At 41.1% G+C, this 17,577-nt stretch overlaps 1 protein-coding gene across 1 annotated transcript in view; it reads right to left on the reverse strand.

Annotated features, from left to right (window-relative positions):
- The window catches only part of LRPPRC (leucine rich pentatricopeptide repeat containing), a 117,596-nt gene that overhangs the window by 71,728 nt on the left and 28,291 nt on the right, over window positions 1–17,577 (reverse strand). The window contains exons 12-16 of the mRNA XM_053383343.1: window positions 13,780–13,898; window positions 12,551–12,644; window positions 9,367–9,436; window positions 2,312–2,339; window positions 177–234 (exon numbers count right to left, since the gene is read on the reverse strand). Coding sequence (XP_053239318.1) covers window positions 177–234; window positions 2,312–2,339; window positions 9,367–9,436; window positions 12,551–12,644; window positions 13,780–13,898 — 369 coding nt within the window. The remainder of the gene's footprint in view (window positions 1–176; window positions 235–2,311; window positions 2,340–9,366; window positions 9,437–12,550; window positions 12,645–13,779; window positions 13,899–17,577) is intronic.

The raw sequence follows: 17,577 nt of genomic DNA on the forward strand, positions 1-17,577 counted from the left end.
ACGGATTTCATAAAATATACTGTGATCATCTGGATAAAGATTTTACCCAACATGTTTTCCAAATTTCACTTTCAAAAAGAAGTAATCAGTGTTTATGGTTGTAATCCCTCAAGCCCATCATCACACAGAAGAACGGATTTGTGGATAAGTTACAATCATAGAAATTGAAACTCTACCAGTCGGTCCCGGAGGCGTCTGGCAATAACGTCCATCCTTGTACAAGAGTTCTGTTATCTGGTAAGACAGAATAATTGTACATTGCAGCCGAGAAGAAGAAGCAAGGGCAAATAGTATCTGAAATTGAATTCTACAAATAATAAAGCATCTCTCCACTAAGCTATTATTCTATGCCACATCATAGCAATTCACTCTTTAAAAAGGAAGGCTTTTTGTGTGTGTAAATATGGTATTTAAAATCAACACCAACAGCATGTATGCTGCACACCAAAATGTATATTGGAAGTAGGGGAAAAAAAGAAAGTCTTTCAGTGATTCTGTTCCTAGTGTCTTAACCCACAATAGAAAGTATTGCTTAAAGCAATCGTTAAGCACTGTCACTTTCAGGTGTTAAAATTACGAGTCTTTATAGTTTCTCAACAGTGTAGCATTACTTTATTTTTACATATTTGTAAATAATAATAAAAATCTGCATTTTTCGATAGTACTAATGCCAACGACACACCAGCACTTCTTTAAACAAAGCAAAAAATATATATTAAGGGTTATAGCCAGCTAAGCTTTACTCAAGAGTAAACCCACTGAAATTAAGGGTCGTGGCCATTCATTCAACTGGGTCTACTCTGAGTAGGACCAACAATCGATACAACCCTAAGTCTGCAATCTTAAACACATTTACAGGGAAGTAAGCCCAGTTGAAAACAGTAAAACTGACCTCCAAGTAAACAGGAATAGGGCTGCATGTCACACTTGGAACGCAAAACTGAAGGTGGTCACTACATTCAGACTTTGATTTGATTTTCCTACGGCTAACTTATTTGACAGTTTGGCATGTGAAGCAACAGAATGAATCGTGTTTCTTCCCCAATATTAATTAGCTCCCTATAAACACCTCCCACGTTCTCCTCAAGGGTGTCCCTTCCCCCAGGAGATTTTGGAGGCACATGGGGGACAGAGGTTAAATTAGTAAAAGCCCACCCCCCAATGGAAATCTCCTAGATAAAAGCCTTCTGCCAGCACAAAGGGCATCAGAGAACACAACATTCTTTCTGTAGCTCTGACCCACTTCCGAGCTTAGTATAAACTTTGCCTCAGCAAACACCACATCTGGAGCTGTACTAGCAGCCTGATTTGCAAAACTTCATACGGGCAAGAAAACTCAGGTGGTATTTCCAACTTAAACAGAAAGATGTAGATTGTCAAGATGCAGAAGACGGAAAGAAAAGGCTCTTTTGGAAAATAAGCCCCTACTTCTACATCCAAGAGGAATAAATAGAAGAAAAACAACTAAGCTATGCTGTGCCCCATGTAGTGTTTTGCTGATACATGGTAGTTAAGCATCGATCCAAAAACTCATTTTAGTGCAATCTTCCTATCACTTCATTATCTTTCAGGGAACTTGCGGCCTTCTAGAAGCTGCCAGACCACAATTCCTGCTGGCTAGGCTTGATGGGAACTGTAGTCCAGGAACATCAAGGAGCCACAGGTTCCCCACCAACTTTAGACAGGGTGTAGGGAAATGTTATGCAAGAAGGAGCCTTTGTTATTTTGTAAATGACTTCCTCAGTTCTTTGGTTCACTTCCATACCGCTTATTCTCTGAATTTTAAACTGGTGACATACAGAGATATAAGGCGCTTTGGGTTTTCCCCTCGAGCCTAACAAATGGGTTCAGTCTTCTTCCCCACCCCAATCCTCATCTTTTTCGCACATAATTATTAAATTCGCAAAAAGTAACTTAGGCAGAGAGCCCAACTGGGGATCTTCGCATGCAACCCTCTTTGAGCAGAAGGTCCCTGCCAAGTTACCACTGTCCAAGTTTCTGTCCACCAAGTTTTTTTTTATCAACAAACTTCATCCAAAGCCAAGCATGTCTTAAATCCAATTAGATATGGGGACGTCAAGGTGGTTTGGAGTTAAGCACGTGCTTAAATCTCCGCACTGAGTTCAAACAGAATTAGCTTAGGTTGAATCATGCCCTAAATTTAAAATGCACCGGACAAGATACAGCACTCTCCAAATAAGTTACTGTCAAGACTGTAAGCATGCAACTTCCTGTTACTTATACTTCCTTAATATTCTGTACCCAAAGCATTTTAAAGCAGGTCTACTTTATTTCAGTTTCACGGTCTTACCTTGCTCCAGACATTTACATCAAAGGACCTGTAGAGGGCAGCAGAGGATAATTAATCGAAGGTCAGAAATATTTGTTTAATTTAGCCCTTTCTTTAAGAAAAAATTGTATAGCTAAGCACATGCAGATTTGTTTTGGGTGAAGGGTATTAAAAATAAATTAATGATTTACACATTTTGTCAGGTTTATTTTTGAAAAATGATTTCACGCGGTATATAAATTGCCACAGAAAAGAAGGGCTATGTTAGAATCCTTTGCTTCAATGTGTTTCAACCAGTTTCTTGCTCGTATTTACATGGGAGAGCCTGGAAACAAAAACATCAATGTGAGTGCAAATGTCCATTCAGCAGAAAATTAAGGTTCCTCAGACCTTCTGGTATCTACTTCAGATGATTTTTGAGAGGGTTAACCACAACAGTAATTTGGAGCTTGTACATGAATAGTTTGCTGGTGACATGAAAAACGTACTTTCCAACACGCTTAGTCCATTTCCTTAAAAGTAATGCTGAAAGCACTTATTAATCTGCATGATTAATCTGTTAATGTGTTATTAACCATTCAACTCATTATCACACATTAAATGCAAATGCATTAATCAGTTTTCAACTGTCCCCACTGTTAAAGGTTCAGGGTTGTAACCTATCTGCATATCTAAATTCAGGCAGCATTTTCAAATTAAATAAGTCATACACATGTATTATTTAATATCAACAATTACCTTCACTTCATACTCTCCAAAATACAGTAGTGAGATACTGTAACATATATCTCCTCTTCAGACTGCCAGGTTGAAAGAGGATTGCATAATTTCATTTTTATCTGCTTTTTTTAAAAAAAAATTCTTGGCAGTTTTGTGAAATACTACCTGTCACAGTATCTCATGAAACACAGTCTTTGAGAAGAAAAGAGACAAGATTTCACCAGGTATGAGATGCTCCCTCACAAGCAGAAAAGAGGTATGCAAGGATACATATCTGATTTGCTAAAGACTGCTGATTTTAAAACATTGTTTGGCATCCTAAACTTTCTGAACAAGAAATTCCAGCAGGACATACATGTCCAGAGAAACTGAATCTGAAAAATGGAGGAAGATGTTCCCAGTTTAAATAACCAGAATGACACTGTAATATTCACAGCATAGTGTGAAATTGCTGGTCCACAGCTACAGATTAAACACACTGCCCTGGATTAGGGACAGTGCACGGGAAGCAAATGCAGACGGATTCTAGCTGTTCTTGGAAACGGGTATGTTAAAATTATGAATTGCATCCACCCATTGGAATGCACATGCTTTATCAGTCTTGTTGACCGAACAAAATCTGTGTAGTTGAATGTTCGGTTTCCAACACTGATCAGCCAGACACCTGAAGTTCTCAAACAAGGCATAACAGGAAGAGTTCTGCCTCCACACCTCATTCTGCTGACAATATCCAGCCATCAATATCAAGAGATATGCTCAAAACATAAAAATGTTGTATTGGTGTCAGATGGGCTTCCCAAAAGGCATTTGGTTGGCCACTGTGTGAACATAATGCTTGACTAGGTGGATCTTTGGTCTGGTTCAGTAGGGCTATCCTTTTTTCCTTTATTTAATATTTTAATTTATTGTTAATTTCAGTTAACAAACATATTGAACAACAGCAGGATTATTCTTATGTTCAGATGCTACTAGACCTGTTCTCCATGAATCTGCCCGACCCTTTAGCACCATCCAACCTAGTGGCCATCAATGAGACTCAGCTATGACCAGGAACTTCCCTGTTCAACTCTGGTCTCTGCCATGTGGCCTTAGGCAAACGCCTCTCTTGCAACTTGAGTTCCCCCATCTGCAATATGGGAATAATAATACTGACAGGGCTGTTGAAGGAATTACAACTATAGAGCACGTGTGACACTCTTCTGGTAATGAACTCTACAAATTAACTGTGCTTTGTGCAGAGAAGAGCTTTGTTTTTTGTCTATTAATGGGACATACATCCATATCTCACTCTAATTCCTAACGAATAACTGATACTGAATTGGGTGCTGATTTGGCTGTGGGTAAAACTAATTAACTGATTGGTTCAAAATTGGGAAAGGAGTATGGCAAGGCTGTATATTGTCTCCCGGCTGATTTAATTTATATGCAGAATTCATCATGCGAAAGGCTGGACTGGATGAATCCCTAGCCGGAATTAAGATTGCCGGAAGAAATATCAACAACCTCAGATATGCAGATGACACAACTTTGATGACAGAAAGTGAGGAGGAATTAAAGAACCTTTTAATGAGGGTGAAAGAGGAGAGCGCAAAATATGGTCTGAAGCTCAACATCAAAAAAACGAAGATCATGGCCACTGGTCCCATCACCTCCTGGCAAATAGAAGGGGAAGAAATGGAGGCAGTGAGAGATTTTACTTTCTTGGGTTCCATGATCACTGCAGATGGTGACAGCAGTCACGAAATTAAAAGACGCCTGCTTCTTGGGAGAAAAGCAATGACAAACCTAGACAGCATCTTAAAAAGCAGAGACATCACCTTGCCAACAAAGGTCCATCTAGTTAAAGCTATGGTTTTCCCAGTAGTGATGTATGGAAGTGAGAACTGGACCATAAAGAAGGCTGATCGCCGAAGAATTGATGCTTTTGAATTATGGTGCTGGAGGAGACTCTTGAGAGTCCCATGGACTGCAAGAAGATCAAACCTAGCCATTCTTAAGGAAATCAGCCCTGAGTGCTCACTGGAAGGACAGATCCTGAAGCTGAGGTTCCAATACTTTGGCCACCTCATGAGAAGAGAAGACTCCCTGGAAAAGACCCTGATGCTGGGAAAGATTGAGGGCACAAGGAGAAGGGGACGACAGAGGACGAGATGGTTGGACAGTGTTCTCGAAGCTACCAGCATGAGTTTGACCAAACTGTGGGAGGCAGTGGAAGACAGGAGTGCCTGGCGTGCTCTGGTCCATGGGGTCACGAAGAGTCGGACATGACTAAACAACAACAAAACTAATTCAGCTTTTCCTTGATTATAAAGAAACGGGCAGATTCACTGACATGTGTACCCATCCTGGCTTAATCTGCCAGACCTTTCACCTTGCATTATTTATTGGTAATGGAGTAGAGTAAAGAAGTCTCTATTGTAGGGTGGCATTCCTGTCCATATGACAGGCACCCACAGTCTGCACAGCTGAAGACATTTTTGCTCCGGCAAGTTTTCCCAGCTGGATAAGTGGGTTTTTAGCATGTGTGTGAATGCAGCAGACTCAGGGGTTAGAGAGTCCCATGAATGAGCTCACCCTACCTTGTCTTTAAATGCTTGGCTGGGGGGGTGGGGCATGTTAGCTGTAGAGAGACATATTCAAAGCTTCTGTTGAGTTATAAGCCTCTGGTTTTGCTCACAGGCCTTGGGCTCTTTACTTTTGGACCTTGTGCTTGTGCTGCTAAGCCTGTACTGCTATTAGCCTGAATAAATATATTTTCCTTACTTTCAAGAGGGCTCTTGCCCTCTGCTGTACATTGTACAAGCCTTTGGCTATACACAATAAATTGATTGATACTCAATAATGATAGAAGCTCCAAAAACCACCACATACTTTCAAGTAAGAGTTGCTGCCAGTGTGTTTTGAGGTGGGAGCCTGACAACCATGAACTGTCACCAACGTTCGCCTTTCAAAGGGTGAGTACGCTCACCAAACCATAATTAACTACACTTGACTAGGCATTACTTTCTCTTATAATGCCAAATTGTCAACACACCTGACCACATCAGCTATATCAGCAGGAAGAAGTGCAAATGCCATCCTTAGATTATTCAGAAGGAAAGGAGCTGGCTTCCTCCCGATGGCCCTAAAAGTCTTTCAGGCAAAATCTTTAGCCCAACTCCTGTATGGCTCTCAAATTAGCCCCTCTGCCAACCTTAAGACCCTTGAAACAGTACAATCAAAATTCTTAAGATCATTATTTGCTACCCCAAAGTGTACACCTAATGCAGTCTTAAGGCAAGAGGCAGGACTGCCCAGAGTGGAATTAAAAGTCTGGGAGCAAGCAATATCCCTCTGGCTGAAAATCCATTACAATCCTAAGGGACTGTTACCTTGCTTCCTGGCCGCAGTTCCCTATCCTCCTTGGCTTATGCAAATAACTAATAAGATCAAACAAATTGGCCTAAACCCTGAAAACCTTTTTATTGGAACTCTGAATAAGGCAAAAGCAATTATCACTCAGAGACTTTACGATGTCGAATTACAACAAGAAGATGCCCTACTCCCGGAGACGTATAGATGTTTAAAAGCTTGGCCTAATTTTGCAACTGCCCCTTACTTAACTAACATCACTAACGAAGCTTATAGATGGGCTTTCTCTAGAGCCCGCTTTGAGACAATGCCCTCAGCAGTGCTGTAAGGCAAATTCACGCGGGTACCAATGCATGCGCGCCTCTGCCCCTGTATGTCTAATAAGGTAGAATCTGTCACACACATCCTTCTATTTTGCGAATTTTATAGTGAAGAGCGAGTTCAACTTATTTTGCCGCTTTTATCAAAATTCATACCCCTACAACATTATTTGGAATCCTCCCCCGAAATTCTACGAAAATACCTTCTGGAAGATTCCTCAAGCTCAATATCATATGAGGTGGCCAAATTTTGCACTTTAGTAATCAGGAAGCGTAAATCTCTTCTGTTGAATGGCACACTGCGAAGTTCCCTTGTGTAATCCTTTTTTCTTTTTTCTTTTCTGATGTTGTTGTTGATTTCTTTTTGTTTGATCTTGTGGTGTTTAGTGTCACTGGCTTTTGCCGTAATAAAACTTGGTAAACTTGGTAAACTTGGTAAACTACACTTGACTATAGCTAGACATAATTCCTGAATGAATAGCAGACTGGTTAGCAAACCACAATGGCAAATCATGGCTTATGCTAACAGAGGTTTTACTAATATTTTACTTTGGAAGTTACAGCCATCCTACCCAAAGTTCCCTTTCCTTGAGGGTTATGCTGAATTACTTCATGAGCAACTGACCAGAAGACTAGTACTTGCACTGTTTGCCTCTTCACCTCCCACCTCCTTGAAGGGTGAACAAAACAGGATTTCAGTAGCAGAAATGCCCTGTTGTTCTCCGGGAACACATAGAGAGGCTAGGATGGAGCTTCTCTTTCAAGAAAAACAAGCATATGGCTTGGGTACCGCACTCTGATGGTGGCCAATGAGCACTGGAATACACTCTGAACTGCCAGAGGTAAAGAGTTATGCAAGCACCCAAGGAAGCAGACACTTTCATATGTGCATGGCTAGCTGTACTTGTCACTTCTCCAATGTTTATCCCTCTGAGTTGTGACGTTCTGAATTTACGAAACATCTCTCAAAACTCTTCCAAGATTATTCTTGGAATGGGGAGGTGTCTCGAAAAAGCCCTATGTCACTGTAACACGTACACAAGGTCTGAAATTTTAATGGACCTATTTTAAAAACCTAAAGCAGTCTATGGTTGCTGTGCTTATTTAACATTTCAAGGCATTGTTCAACAAAACAGCTGATTTCTCTCCAACAGAAAGGGGGTTTCAGGAAATATTGTGCTATGGTGGCTTTTCAGAATTTCCCCCTTTTTCTTCCTGTCCCACCCTAACTCCTTTATTCAATACAGATTCCAAACAGGATTGTTTATGCATGATGATCTGAAAACATAATAGGTATAGATATGACCGGGGGGGGGGCTGGTATAACCTACAGCATTTTGATCTCAAGGAGTGGTAGGGCATTTCAGATGTTGCTGAACTCCAACTTCCATCAGCTACAGCCTGTCCAGCAGTCTGGGATGATTCAAACTATAGTTCAACAATACCTCAAGGACCACAGAAAGGCACAACTGGTCTGATCAGGATTTCAAGTATTGGCCAAATACTTCACCAATCATAGTGAACACATTGTTAGGCCCCAAAAACAGATAGAGTTACCCTATAAAAGGTACCATAAGATCTAAATCTGCTAACTTTGGCCAGAGAAAGAAATTTCAGAAATGAACAAACTGCATTTCTAATGCTATAGTCAATTATTGTCTCCCATTATTTTCAAAAATCTCCTTTTACATACTGAACTAGCATGATGAGAAGACAATTTAGGGCGTTGTTGTTTAGCATGTGGAATAACTTGTGCTCTGATATAGCAACAGTCCAACAACATAGCCTGACAACACATGACTGTGAATCATGAAGCTGGGCTTTGTCAAAATAACATAACACCTACTTTGAGGATGGATTAAGTAAAAACTGAGCAACAACAATTTATTTATACCCTGCCTTGTCGTCAACAACAGCAGCAGCAGCAACACCAACAATTTATTTATACCCCGCCTTTTCCCTGATGGGATTCAAGGCAGCTTATATATTAAAATGAGAGCCACTAAAAACACAGAACAACATATTAAAAAAACAACTGCAATAAGCACAGAAATGACCCCCACTAGGACAATGGGGCTGCCCCTCCTTTACTCCCTTAAATCCTCCCTGGAGGACTGGGAGAAACCCCTGAACAGCACGGAGGGGGAGAAAAGAGATTATTAGCACTATACTGAATTCCGCCATTTCCCTGGGTACCCTTAGGCAAGCACAGCCTCGGTGCTTCATCTGAGATAATCATACCCATCTACTTTCAGGGTTGATACCATTATTATGGCAACAACTTGCACCAAACACTCTGAAAAATGAATGCACTATATAAATGATAATTATCACAATTACATAATCACTAATTAAGCTTTCGATTCACAGAACCAAAAATAATTATGCTATAGCCAGTGATTGCATAGGTTGAAAGTTTCCCACCCATGTCACTCCTAAGAGTGGCAAGTAGGGTTCATTCTGGCTCTTTAAACCTTAAGAGAGATGATAGGCCTGCACTGATTCTTACAGCCACATATATACTCCTATCCAGCTCCTAACTGGCTTTTTAGCTTATGGGCAAAAATATGCTTTCATTCCTCACCCCCTTTTTCTTAAAGCAACTGCCCAAAATACCATCCTGGGATTAAGGACCAAGAGCATCCAAAGTACAAAGGGGGCAGTGAAAGCTTCATAAACTCTTACCTTCTGAATCCAAAGACTAGACTGCCTCTGAATTGCACTTGATCTATGGGTGGCATATTTGGAGAAGACACTGCAGAATAAATGAAAATCCTTAGAATGCGTTGACCCTTGCTTCTCCAAAAAGCATCGATTAAGCCATCGGTATCAAAAGACATTTATTTAAAGAGAATCTGTTCAGTAAGATCATCTTGGCACATGAATGCATGATCTTCCAATAATTTCAAGTTTTAAACACAGAGAGGTCTTTCTTTACTGGCTAGAAAGAGAAAGATATACAATATTCTGGAATTACAGTGCTTTTTGGAGTTTTGGTCACTTATTAGGGAATGCAGTTACTGCATATTCATCTCTGTGCATACTAACTTAGAGCAGCAGTCCCTGCTGAATCATTCCCCACCAAGTGATATACATTTATTTATCTCATACAATTTACACGTATTTTAAAAAAACCAAAGCGGTTTACAAAAGATAAAACAGTAATATCAAGAATAATCCATAACACTCATTAGCTCTCAGTAATGTATCTGGGAAGCTAAACTTCATAAGCCTCGGCTATATGTGACAACAGAGACTGCTATGCAGCACTAGCGGTAGGAGGAGTTGGCTTAATTCAAGCCAGGAATGAAACACCCAAGCTGGTATGTGTGGAGGGGAGCTGGGACAGCAGACAGCTGACGGAGGAAGAACATGGACATCGAACAGCTCTAAAAATCAACGGCTATGCAGAATTTCTAGCAGTTGAAACATGAGTGCCCATCGGTCTTTCAAATGCATGCACTCCAGCAGAACGCATTACTTCTTCCATGCCAGCTTCCAGACAAGCAGCGCAGGAGAATCCAAATTCAGTCCCTAGACCAGAGCTTTCCAAACTGTGCGTCGCGACACGTTAAGTGTGTCGGCTGCAGTGTGTATGTGTGTCGTGCAAACGCTCGCCGCACTTCTCCCAGAGCTGGAGAGGGGTTGCTTTAACCTCTGGTTTGCTCGTAAAACTGAATCACCGTGTTGTGAAATGATGCATGTCTAAAAAGTGTGTCACCAACATGAAAGTTTGGAAAGCTCTGCCCTATACCAACTGGGCCTTACACTGAAGAACGTCCCTGCTTCTTTGTTGTGATTGCTCATGTTGTTTGTTATTTAAATATAGAAATAAATAAATGAGAAAGCAATCTTGTGTTTAAAAAGTTTTTGTTCGTTTCAAAAAACAACAACACGGTGCAGCTCTGTATGCTCAACTGCTGCTGCCGCTGACAGCCGGCAAGCTGGTTTCCTTAGCAACAAACAACTCTGAGGGGGAAAAATGAAAAATAGATGACAATGAAGTGGAATGGGGCAGTTGAGAAAGGGAGAACAGGCACCCTTGTGCACATTGTCTAATGCGCCCAGATTCCTTAACTGATGCTTCATCGTTTTCATCTTGCCAGTTTTGGGAATCTGTGCATTATAGAACTTTGACTCCAATGAAAATCCTGTTTATTTGTATATTTGTGTGTGTGTGTGTGTGTGTGTGTGTGTGTGTGTGTGTGTGTTCTATGATGGCCTATATTTGTAATGCCTAATAAAGGTTTGGTGAAGTAAGAAGCATTATAGAAACCTGGAAGCTGCAACAAATAGCCCTTGGTAGCAGTCTGCTTTAACAGGTTGCCTTCCCCTTAACCAGCTGCACCACAAAAGGAAGCTTTAATTTGATCTATTAACATTAAACCCTTTCTGGTAAGACTATCAGTATACAGCATGGGTAGGCAAACTAAGGCCCGGGAGCCGGATGCGGCCAAATCACCTTCTCAATCCAGCCCACAGTCGGTCCAGGAATCAGCGTGTTTTTACATGAGTATAATGTGTGCTTTTATTTAAAATGCATCTCTGGGTTATTTGTGGGGTCTGCCTGGTGTTTTTACATGAGTAGAATGTGTCATTTTATTTAAAATGCATCTCTGGGTTATTTGTGGGGCATAGGAATTTGTTCATTTCCCCCCCTCCAAAATATAATCCGCCCCCCCAAGGTCTGAGGGACAGTGGACCGCCCCCCTGATAAAAAGTTTGCTGACCCCGGTATACAGATTCAATGGTTTAATGTACAAAGCAGCATTTCAGGACCATTATGAGTCTTGAAGCTACTAAAGACAAATATGCACCGATGACTCTTTGGATGTTGTAGCAGTTTAGCAGTTTAAGTGGGGTGGAGGAAGAAAAACATTGATAAACACACATAAGGAAAGTAAAGGAGATGGACAGTGATCCCAAGATCATCATGCTCCACACTTGGAAGTTGTGCAGCGTATCAGAATCTCACTTATGAGCACTATTGTGAGCTTTGACGTCTCTGGTTACCTAGGAAAAGTGCCTAAAACCATCATTCTTTGTTTCCTCATCCCATCAATAGATAGCCAGATGAGGGAAGAGGTGAGATCACTGATCATTTGTTGGTGAGCATTGGTGGAGAAATTTGAACCACCTCACCTAGTCTGGCACCTGGCAATGCAAATTGTCTGCTCCAATGCTAATCAGAGCGACTAATGGGAGGGAAAAATAGCACGCACACACACAGCTGATCACTGAGGAGGGCTGTGTGTCCAGTCTGTCAGCAGTGAACTGTGGGGTCAGGCATACCTGACCTCTGGTTGTCCAGTCACATCTGCAAAGCAGGATGGAAGGGGGAGGGGGGCTGCAGGGGCACTGGTAGAGCAAATCCAGCACTCCTGCTGGCACCAAACACACTGCAGCCTTGCTCTTCCACTGCTCTGTTCCAATACTCAGCAACAATGAGAATGCCACTGCAACCCCAGCCTGTCATCCGCTGCTACTGCATCCTATAGATGGGAGAGTGTGGGGTGGCTACACTACTGCTTGCATGCAACCCCCAGGAGGTTGGCCAAGACTGAACACAACCCTCAGGCTAAAGAAGTTTGGAAACCAATGCCCTACTGATTGAGATTGTGGATTTCATAAAATAAGGTTAAATGCGAATTTATGGATTTATTTTGTGCTTGTTTTAATCATTAATTCTGTATTTATAAAGAGGCAAGCTACACTAGAACTCCAAGTCTAGGGAACTGGTGAAGTAAATTTTATTTATACTATCAAGGGGACTTTTTTAAAAAATAAAAAAGCAAGTTTTTCATTTTTATGTCTAGCTTCAACAGACAACGGCTGTACAAATAATAATTACAACATCAAGGATACTTACATAAAGCTAAAACATCCTCCAGTCTCCCAGTGGCTGCTGTGTATCTGATTTCTGCTGCAGAGAGTGATTTACTATCAATAGGACAGTTCGCTTCCTATGGAAAGAATATGATAGAGAGACTAAATGCAGTAACAATTGGTAGAGCACAGTGGTTAAGACCCCCAGCATAAAATTTGAACTTTGGTATGAATTCAGCAATCAGCCTTAGACAAGCCCCGTCCTCTTCTGAATGGAAGGTTGGCACTGGCCTTCCTAATAAAAAGGGAGAGGGAAAGGGAAAGGACCCCTGACAGTTAAGTCAGGTCACAAACGACTCTGGGGTTGCAGTGCTCATCTCACTTTACAGGCTAAGGCAGCTGGCGTTTGTCCACAGACAGTTTTTCCAGGTCATGTGGTCAGCATGACTAAGCTGCTTCTGGCACAATGGAACACGGAAACCAGAGCAGCACACAGAAACGCCATTTCCCTTCCCGCCGGAGTGGTACCTATTAATCTACTTGTACTTTTTTTGGAGTGCTTTTGAACTGCTAGGTTGGAAGGAGCTGGGACAGAGCAACGGAAGCTCACCCCGTCGCGGGGATTAGAACCGCCAACCTTCTGAACGGCAAGTCCAAGTCCAAGAGTCCAGGAGTCCAAGAGACTCAGGGGTTTAGACCACAGCGCCACCCGTGTCCCTGGCCTTCCTAATAGAAGGTTGCAAATATTTCTGAGATATCTATGTATTACGCTTGCACAACAGAATCTCCTCACTCTGTGTACCCTTAAATCTGTTCTAGGTTCTAGGTTTTCCCTCAACCAGCAGATCTGGAGAGGGCATGGGGTGTGTACGGGCAGAGGAGAGGGAGTTCCACTGTACAAGCATAAATCCTGGGGCTGACAGAGTTAGTTGGATATTGTCTAAGACAATAAAATGTGTATTTAGTTGCAAGCCAATAGCTTTTAGTTCTTACAGCAACCATTTGAGATGCATAAAGATTTAAAAATTAGAAATGTGATTTAAGTGAAAGGCTTAAAATTATACTGGTGTAAAAACAAGCCCCCCCCCCTTAATGCCTCAAAGCAGCTTTCTGGAAAAATACGGAAAATGCATTAAAGATAAGGTTTAAAAGGTTTATTTAGGAGGCATGCTTCTAGGGCTATTACAGCATCAGATCACCACAAAAGTAAAATGAAACCTGGTAAGTTAACATCACTGGGATATAAAGTAATAAGCCAACTAGTTAACTCACCTGCAGCAGATGGCGCACAGAGCTGATATCATCAAAATTTGTCAAAACGTAGTTGGAATATGTTTCTATATCAGGCTCTACCTGCATTTCATGCATTGCTTTGAGGACTTCAATTGTACCTAAAGGGCGGGAGGGAAAACAGATGCTGAACCAGATGCTGAATTTCAGCTACCTAGAAACTTTGGGCCGTATTCAATGTGTCCAAGTGTGAACAGATCAGAGTTCCGCTTCTCCAGTGGAACCTCTCCACCTACAGCCCCTCACATGCCCCAACATCTGCCCTGGAGGATTATAGGACTCTCCAGAGCAGATCTGGGGATAGATAGAGGGAGAGGATATCCATTTATGCAAGCAGAAGTGCTAACGCTGCATTGGATTCAACCCTAAAACTATAAATCTCCATGCATTGTCAGAAAAAAATTAAAGGACTGGAAATGGCTTTACAGAAACGAGACTTTGTGTTTTGTTTTGTTCCAGTTGCTGCTCTGTCTTGTCCTGGGGAATCAGGTTCTGTTGTGAAATCAGCTACATTCATGTGCATCTTTACCATAAGCACATAAGCCTACAGCCAACTCCCAATCTGCTAATCAAGGTTCAGAAACCAAAAGCTATTAGGGCTAGAGCTGGGAGATATTTCAATTCATCATCTGAAACTAGTATGAAGTTCAGATCAAAATACAGGTTTCAGACCTTCTGAGTGGGCAAGTACATCTTGGAAGGGTGTTTCAGGGAGAAAAGCAGTAGGAATGGCTTCCCCCCTCACCTTTGCTCATTTGATGCTGCTGGTGGTGGCAGGCACTATTTGTAAACCTACTTACTTTTCACTGCATTTTTGCTCCACTGGTAGCATAGGGAAAGTAACACAAAACCAGCCTAGGTAAAGTCATTTTCCAAAGAACTAACTCTTTTGACTTTTTAGTAAACTTCTATCTTTGCTTCATTTAAAAAACCTGTGAACTCCATTTATACATCACCTAAGCAGGGCATTTGAAGTTGTTTTTGGGGAGACGTGAAGGGGGCGTGTTAAGGCTGTTTGATGGAAGGCAGATGGGGAAAATAACTCTTCCACTTGATGGCAGCAGAATGGCCTAAAAGGGAAGGGTGGGCAAACAGAAGGGGACAGGACACTGTTCTGGCCAGATCTCCCCTCCCAACACACTGTAGCAAGGAAGAGAAAGTTAGCAAATTTAAACTTGGTTACAGTGGGGAACAAGGATTTAGGTGTTAAGACAGGGGTAGGCAACCTAAGGCCCAGGGGCCGGATGCGGCCCAATCGCCTTCTCAATCTGGCCCGTGGATGGTCCATGAATCAGTGTGTTTTTACATGAGTAGACTGTGTCCTTTTATTTAAAATGCATCTCTGGGCTATTTGTGGGGCATAGGAATTTGTTCCTTTTTCCCCTTCAAAACATAGTCCGGCCCCCCACAAGGTGTGAGGGACAGTGGACCAGCCCACGACTGACCCCTATGTTAAGACAACAACCTTATGGAAAAGTTGGGTTTTCACAATGGATCTGAAGAAAGAGAAGTGGTAACAGAGACACATTCAGCAAAAGTTTCACATTTATTGGCATGCATAATAGAATGCATGGTGGGGTTTTTTGTTTCGTAAAACCAACCCCTGGTTAATCTGTTTAACTAATTTAACTATTAAAAAGGAAATGTAAAAGTCTTGCATCTGGCATTTAAAGGTTACCACAAAGACACTATGGCTAAGTTCTTGCCTTTTAAAACATAATGCTGCATTTTATTACATCATGTCTAGCTAACCAACTCCGGAATTCATGTCAAAACCTATACAGGTACTGCAATTTTTGTAAGCATAAAAATGATTTGTCAGATGCTGCAGGATACCAGATTCAAGTAGCATATGCTTTTTTCTCCTTTTTCCAAGTTGCCTCACATATTTGTTACTATAAAAAATTCTAAAGTTTCCTGAAGTCCCTGTCTTTGCCCTGGAGTGCCACCTATGGAAAAGTGACACTTCCATGAATATTTTATGCAGTGCACTACGGTGCAAATAATCAAATGTGAATTCCCTTTGAGCACTTAAAAATACATGCCAACAAGTCACACTAAATTAAAGTCGCATCATTTGCTCAAGTTTGCCTTAAAACAGAAGACGGACTGATTTTGGCCAAGAACCGGCAAATGTATCCAGAAAGAATTAATTACAATATAATTTTGCTCAATACATTTCAAAATCTGACAGCAAGCTTATGCTTTATATTTATAAGATGTCAAAAAACGGTAACGAAAACTCAGCTGAAACTGCATTTCATCAGCACTTCTATACTTTGAGAAAAGTGTTTGGATGCACGTTATCAGTAACATCTGTTTGCTTTTAAAATAACTGCTACAATAAATTAGGCCCATAATAGCCAGGAGATGTGGGTTCAGATCTCTACGCAATCAAGCAAAAAATGCTTATGGCCTTTCATACCCCAAATTCACATCTGTTACAACCCTATTCTTGCTGGCTTTATTTTGGAGCAGATGCAAGTGTTGTAATGAGGATTAGAATTTAGGATACTATTAATGTTTTATATGGGGAGAGGCGTTTTAAGGGGATATTGGATAAAGTATCCAAGGAAGATGAGAGTGCCTATCAAAATGTGCACACATAGTGGAATTACTTGTTCTAAATATATGCTTGCAGGGACAGTTTTCTCTTTTAACACTTTGGCCATCCATTTGCACTTGCAACAGATTCCTATTTTTAAGGCTCAGGGCTTTAAACCAGTGCACACTACTGAACTATCTGATTAACTGACGGGACTGGTTTAAATCAGGAGTCTGAGAGTAAAGGGCATACTACATTTTGCTACCTTATCATTTAATGAGTGGCTGCATTCACATGTAACACTAAACCATAGTTTAGTGTTGTAAGCTCAAGCAGAAAAGAGCTGCTATGGGCTCTTGGGGCTTTTGCTCTCTTCCAGCTGTATAGCAGGGAGGAGAACTTTGGCAGCATTCTGTATGAATCACAGGTTGTGGCTTAAAACAAACCCTAGTTACTTTCCCGACAAGCAAACTTATTTATTATTTATTTATTATTTCATAAACTTTATATACCACTTGCTTGTAGAAAGACCACAAAGCGGTTCAAACTATGGGTTATAAATCTGGCTTGTTTAAACTACCATCTCTGGTTTGTATGCAAAGACAGCCCAGCTTTCATGAAGAGTGAAAACGAATTCTGCCAAAGTCCTCCTTCTAACGCAAGCCTTATGGTAGCTTGTTACTGTTTGCTGCCATAAATCATGGCTTACCGGCATGTGCAAACTGAGTTAATATCACAAAACACACCCATATTGAGGCTTTGCTAAATGAAAATTTAATAAATGCATTAATCAATTAAAAGGCAGATGGCCAGTGCAAATTTGAATCAGTAAACATACTTGCTGTTTATTGGTCATATCTAGGTTAGTTTATCCAATATAGATAGTACTGCCTCTTTAGCAGCATACTGCAGGTAAAGAAGTCAGGTGACAGTTTTGAATGTTTCCCCAGACAGAAGATGACTGAATATAATAAACTAGTATATCAGGGGAAAGACTACACAAAATTCTTCCTCTCTGATGAGCTCATCTTCTTTGTAGGGGGTAGAGACATTCAAAACACAGTACAATCTGATATTCTATCACTTCATTCCACATAATCTGAGCTTTGTCAACCTAAGCAGCAGAATAATGTAGCAGAGTGGTCTGTACCCTACAATGACACAGGCAAACTATTTCATATTTTTTTATTGCTCTCTCATTTACCAAGAGTAACCAACTAGCATATAAAGAGGAA

Source organism: Podarcis raffonei, chromosome 3, assembly GCF_027172205.1.
Source record: "Podarcis raffonei isolate rPodRaf1 chromosome 3, rPodRaf1.pri, whole genome shotgun sequence".
In the NCBI taxonomy this organism is placed as follows: Eukaryota; Metazoa; Chordata; class Lepidosauria; order Squamata; family Lacertidae; genus Podarcis; species Podarcis raffonei.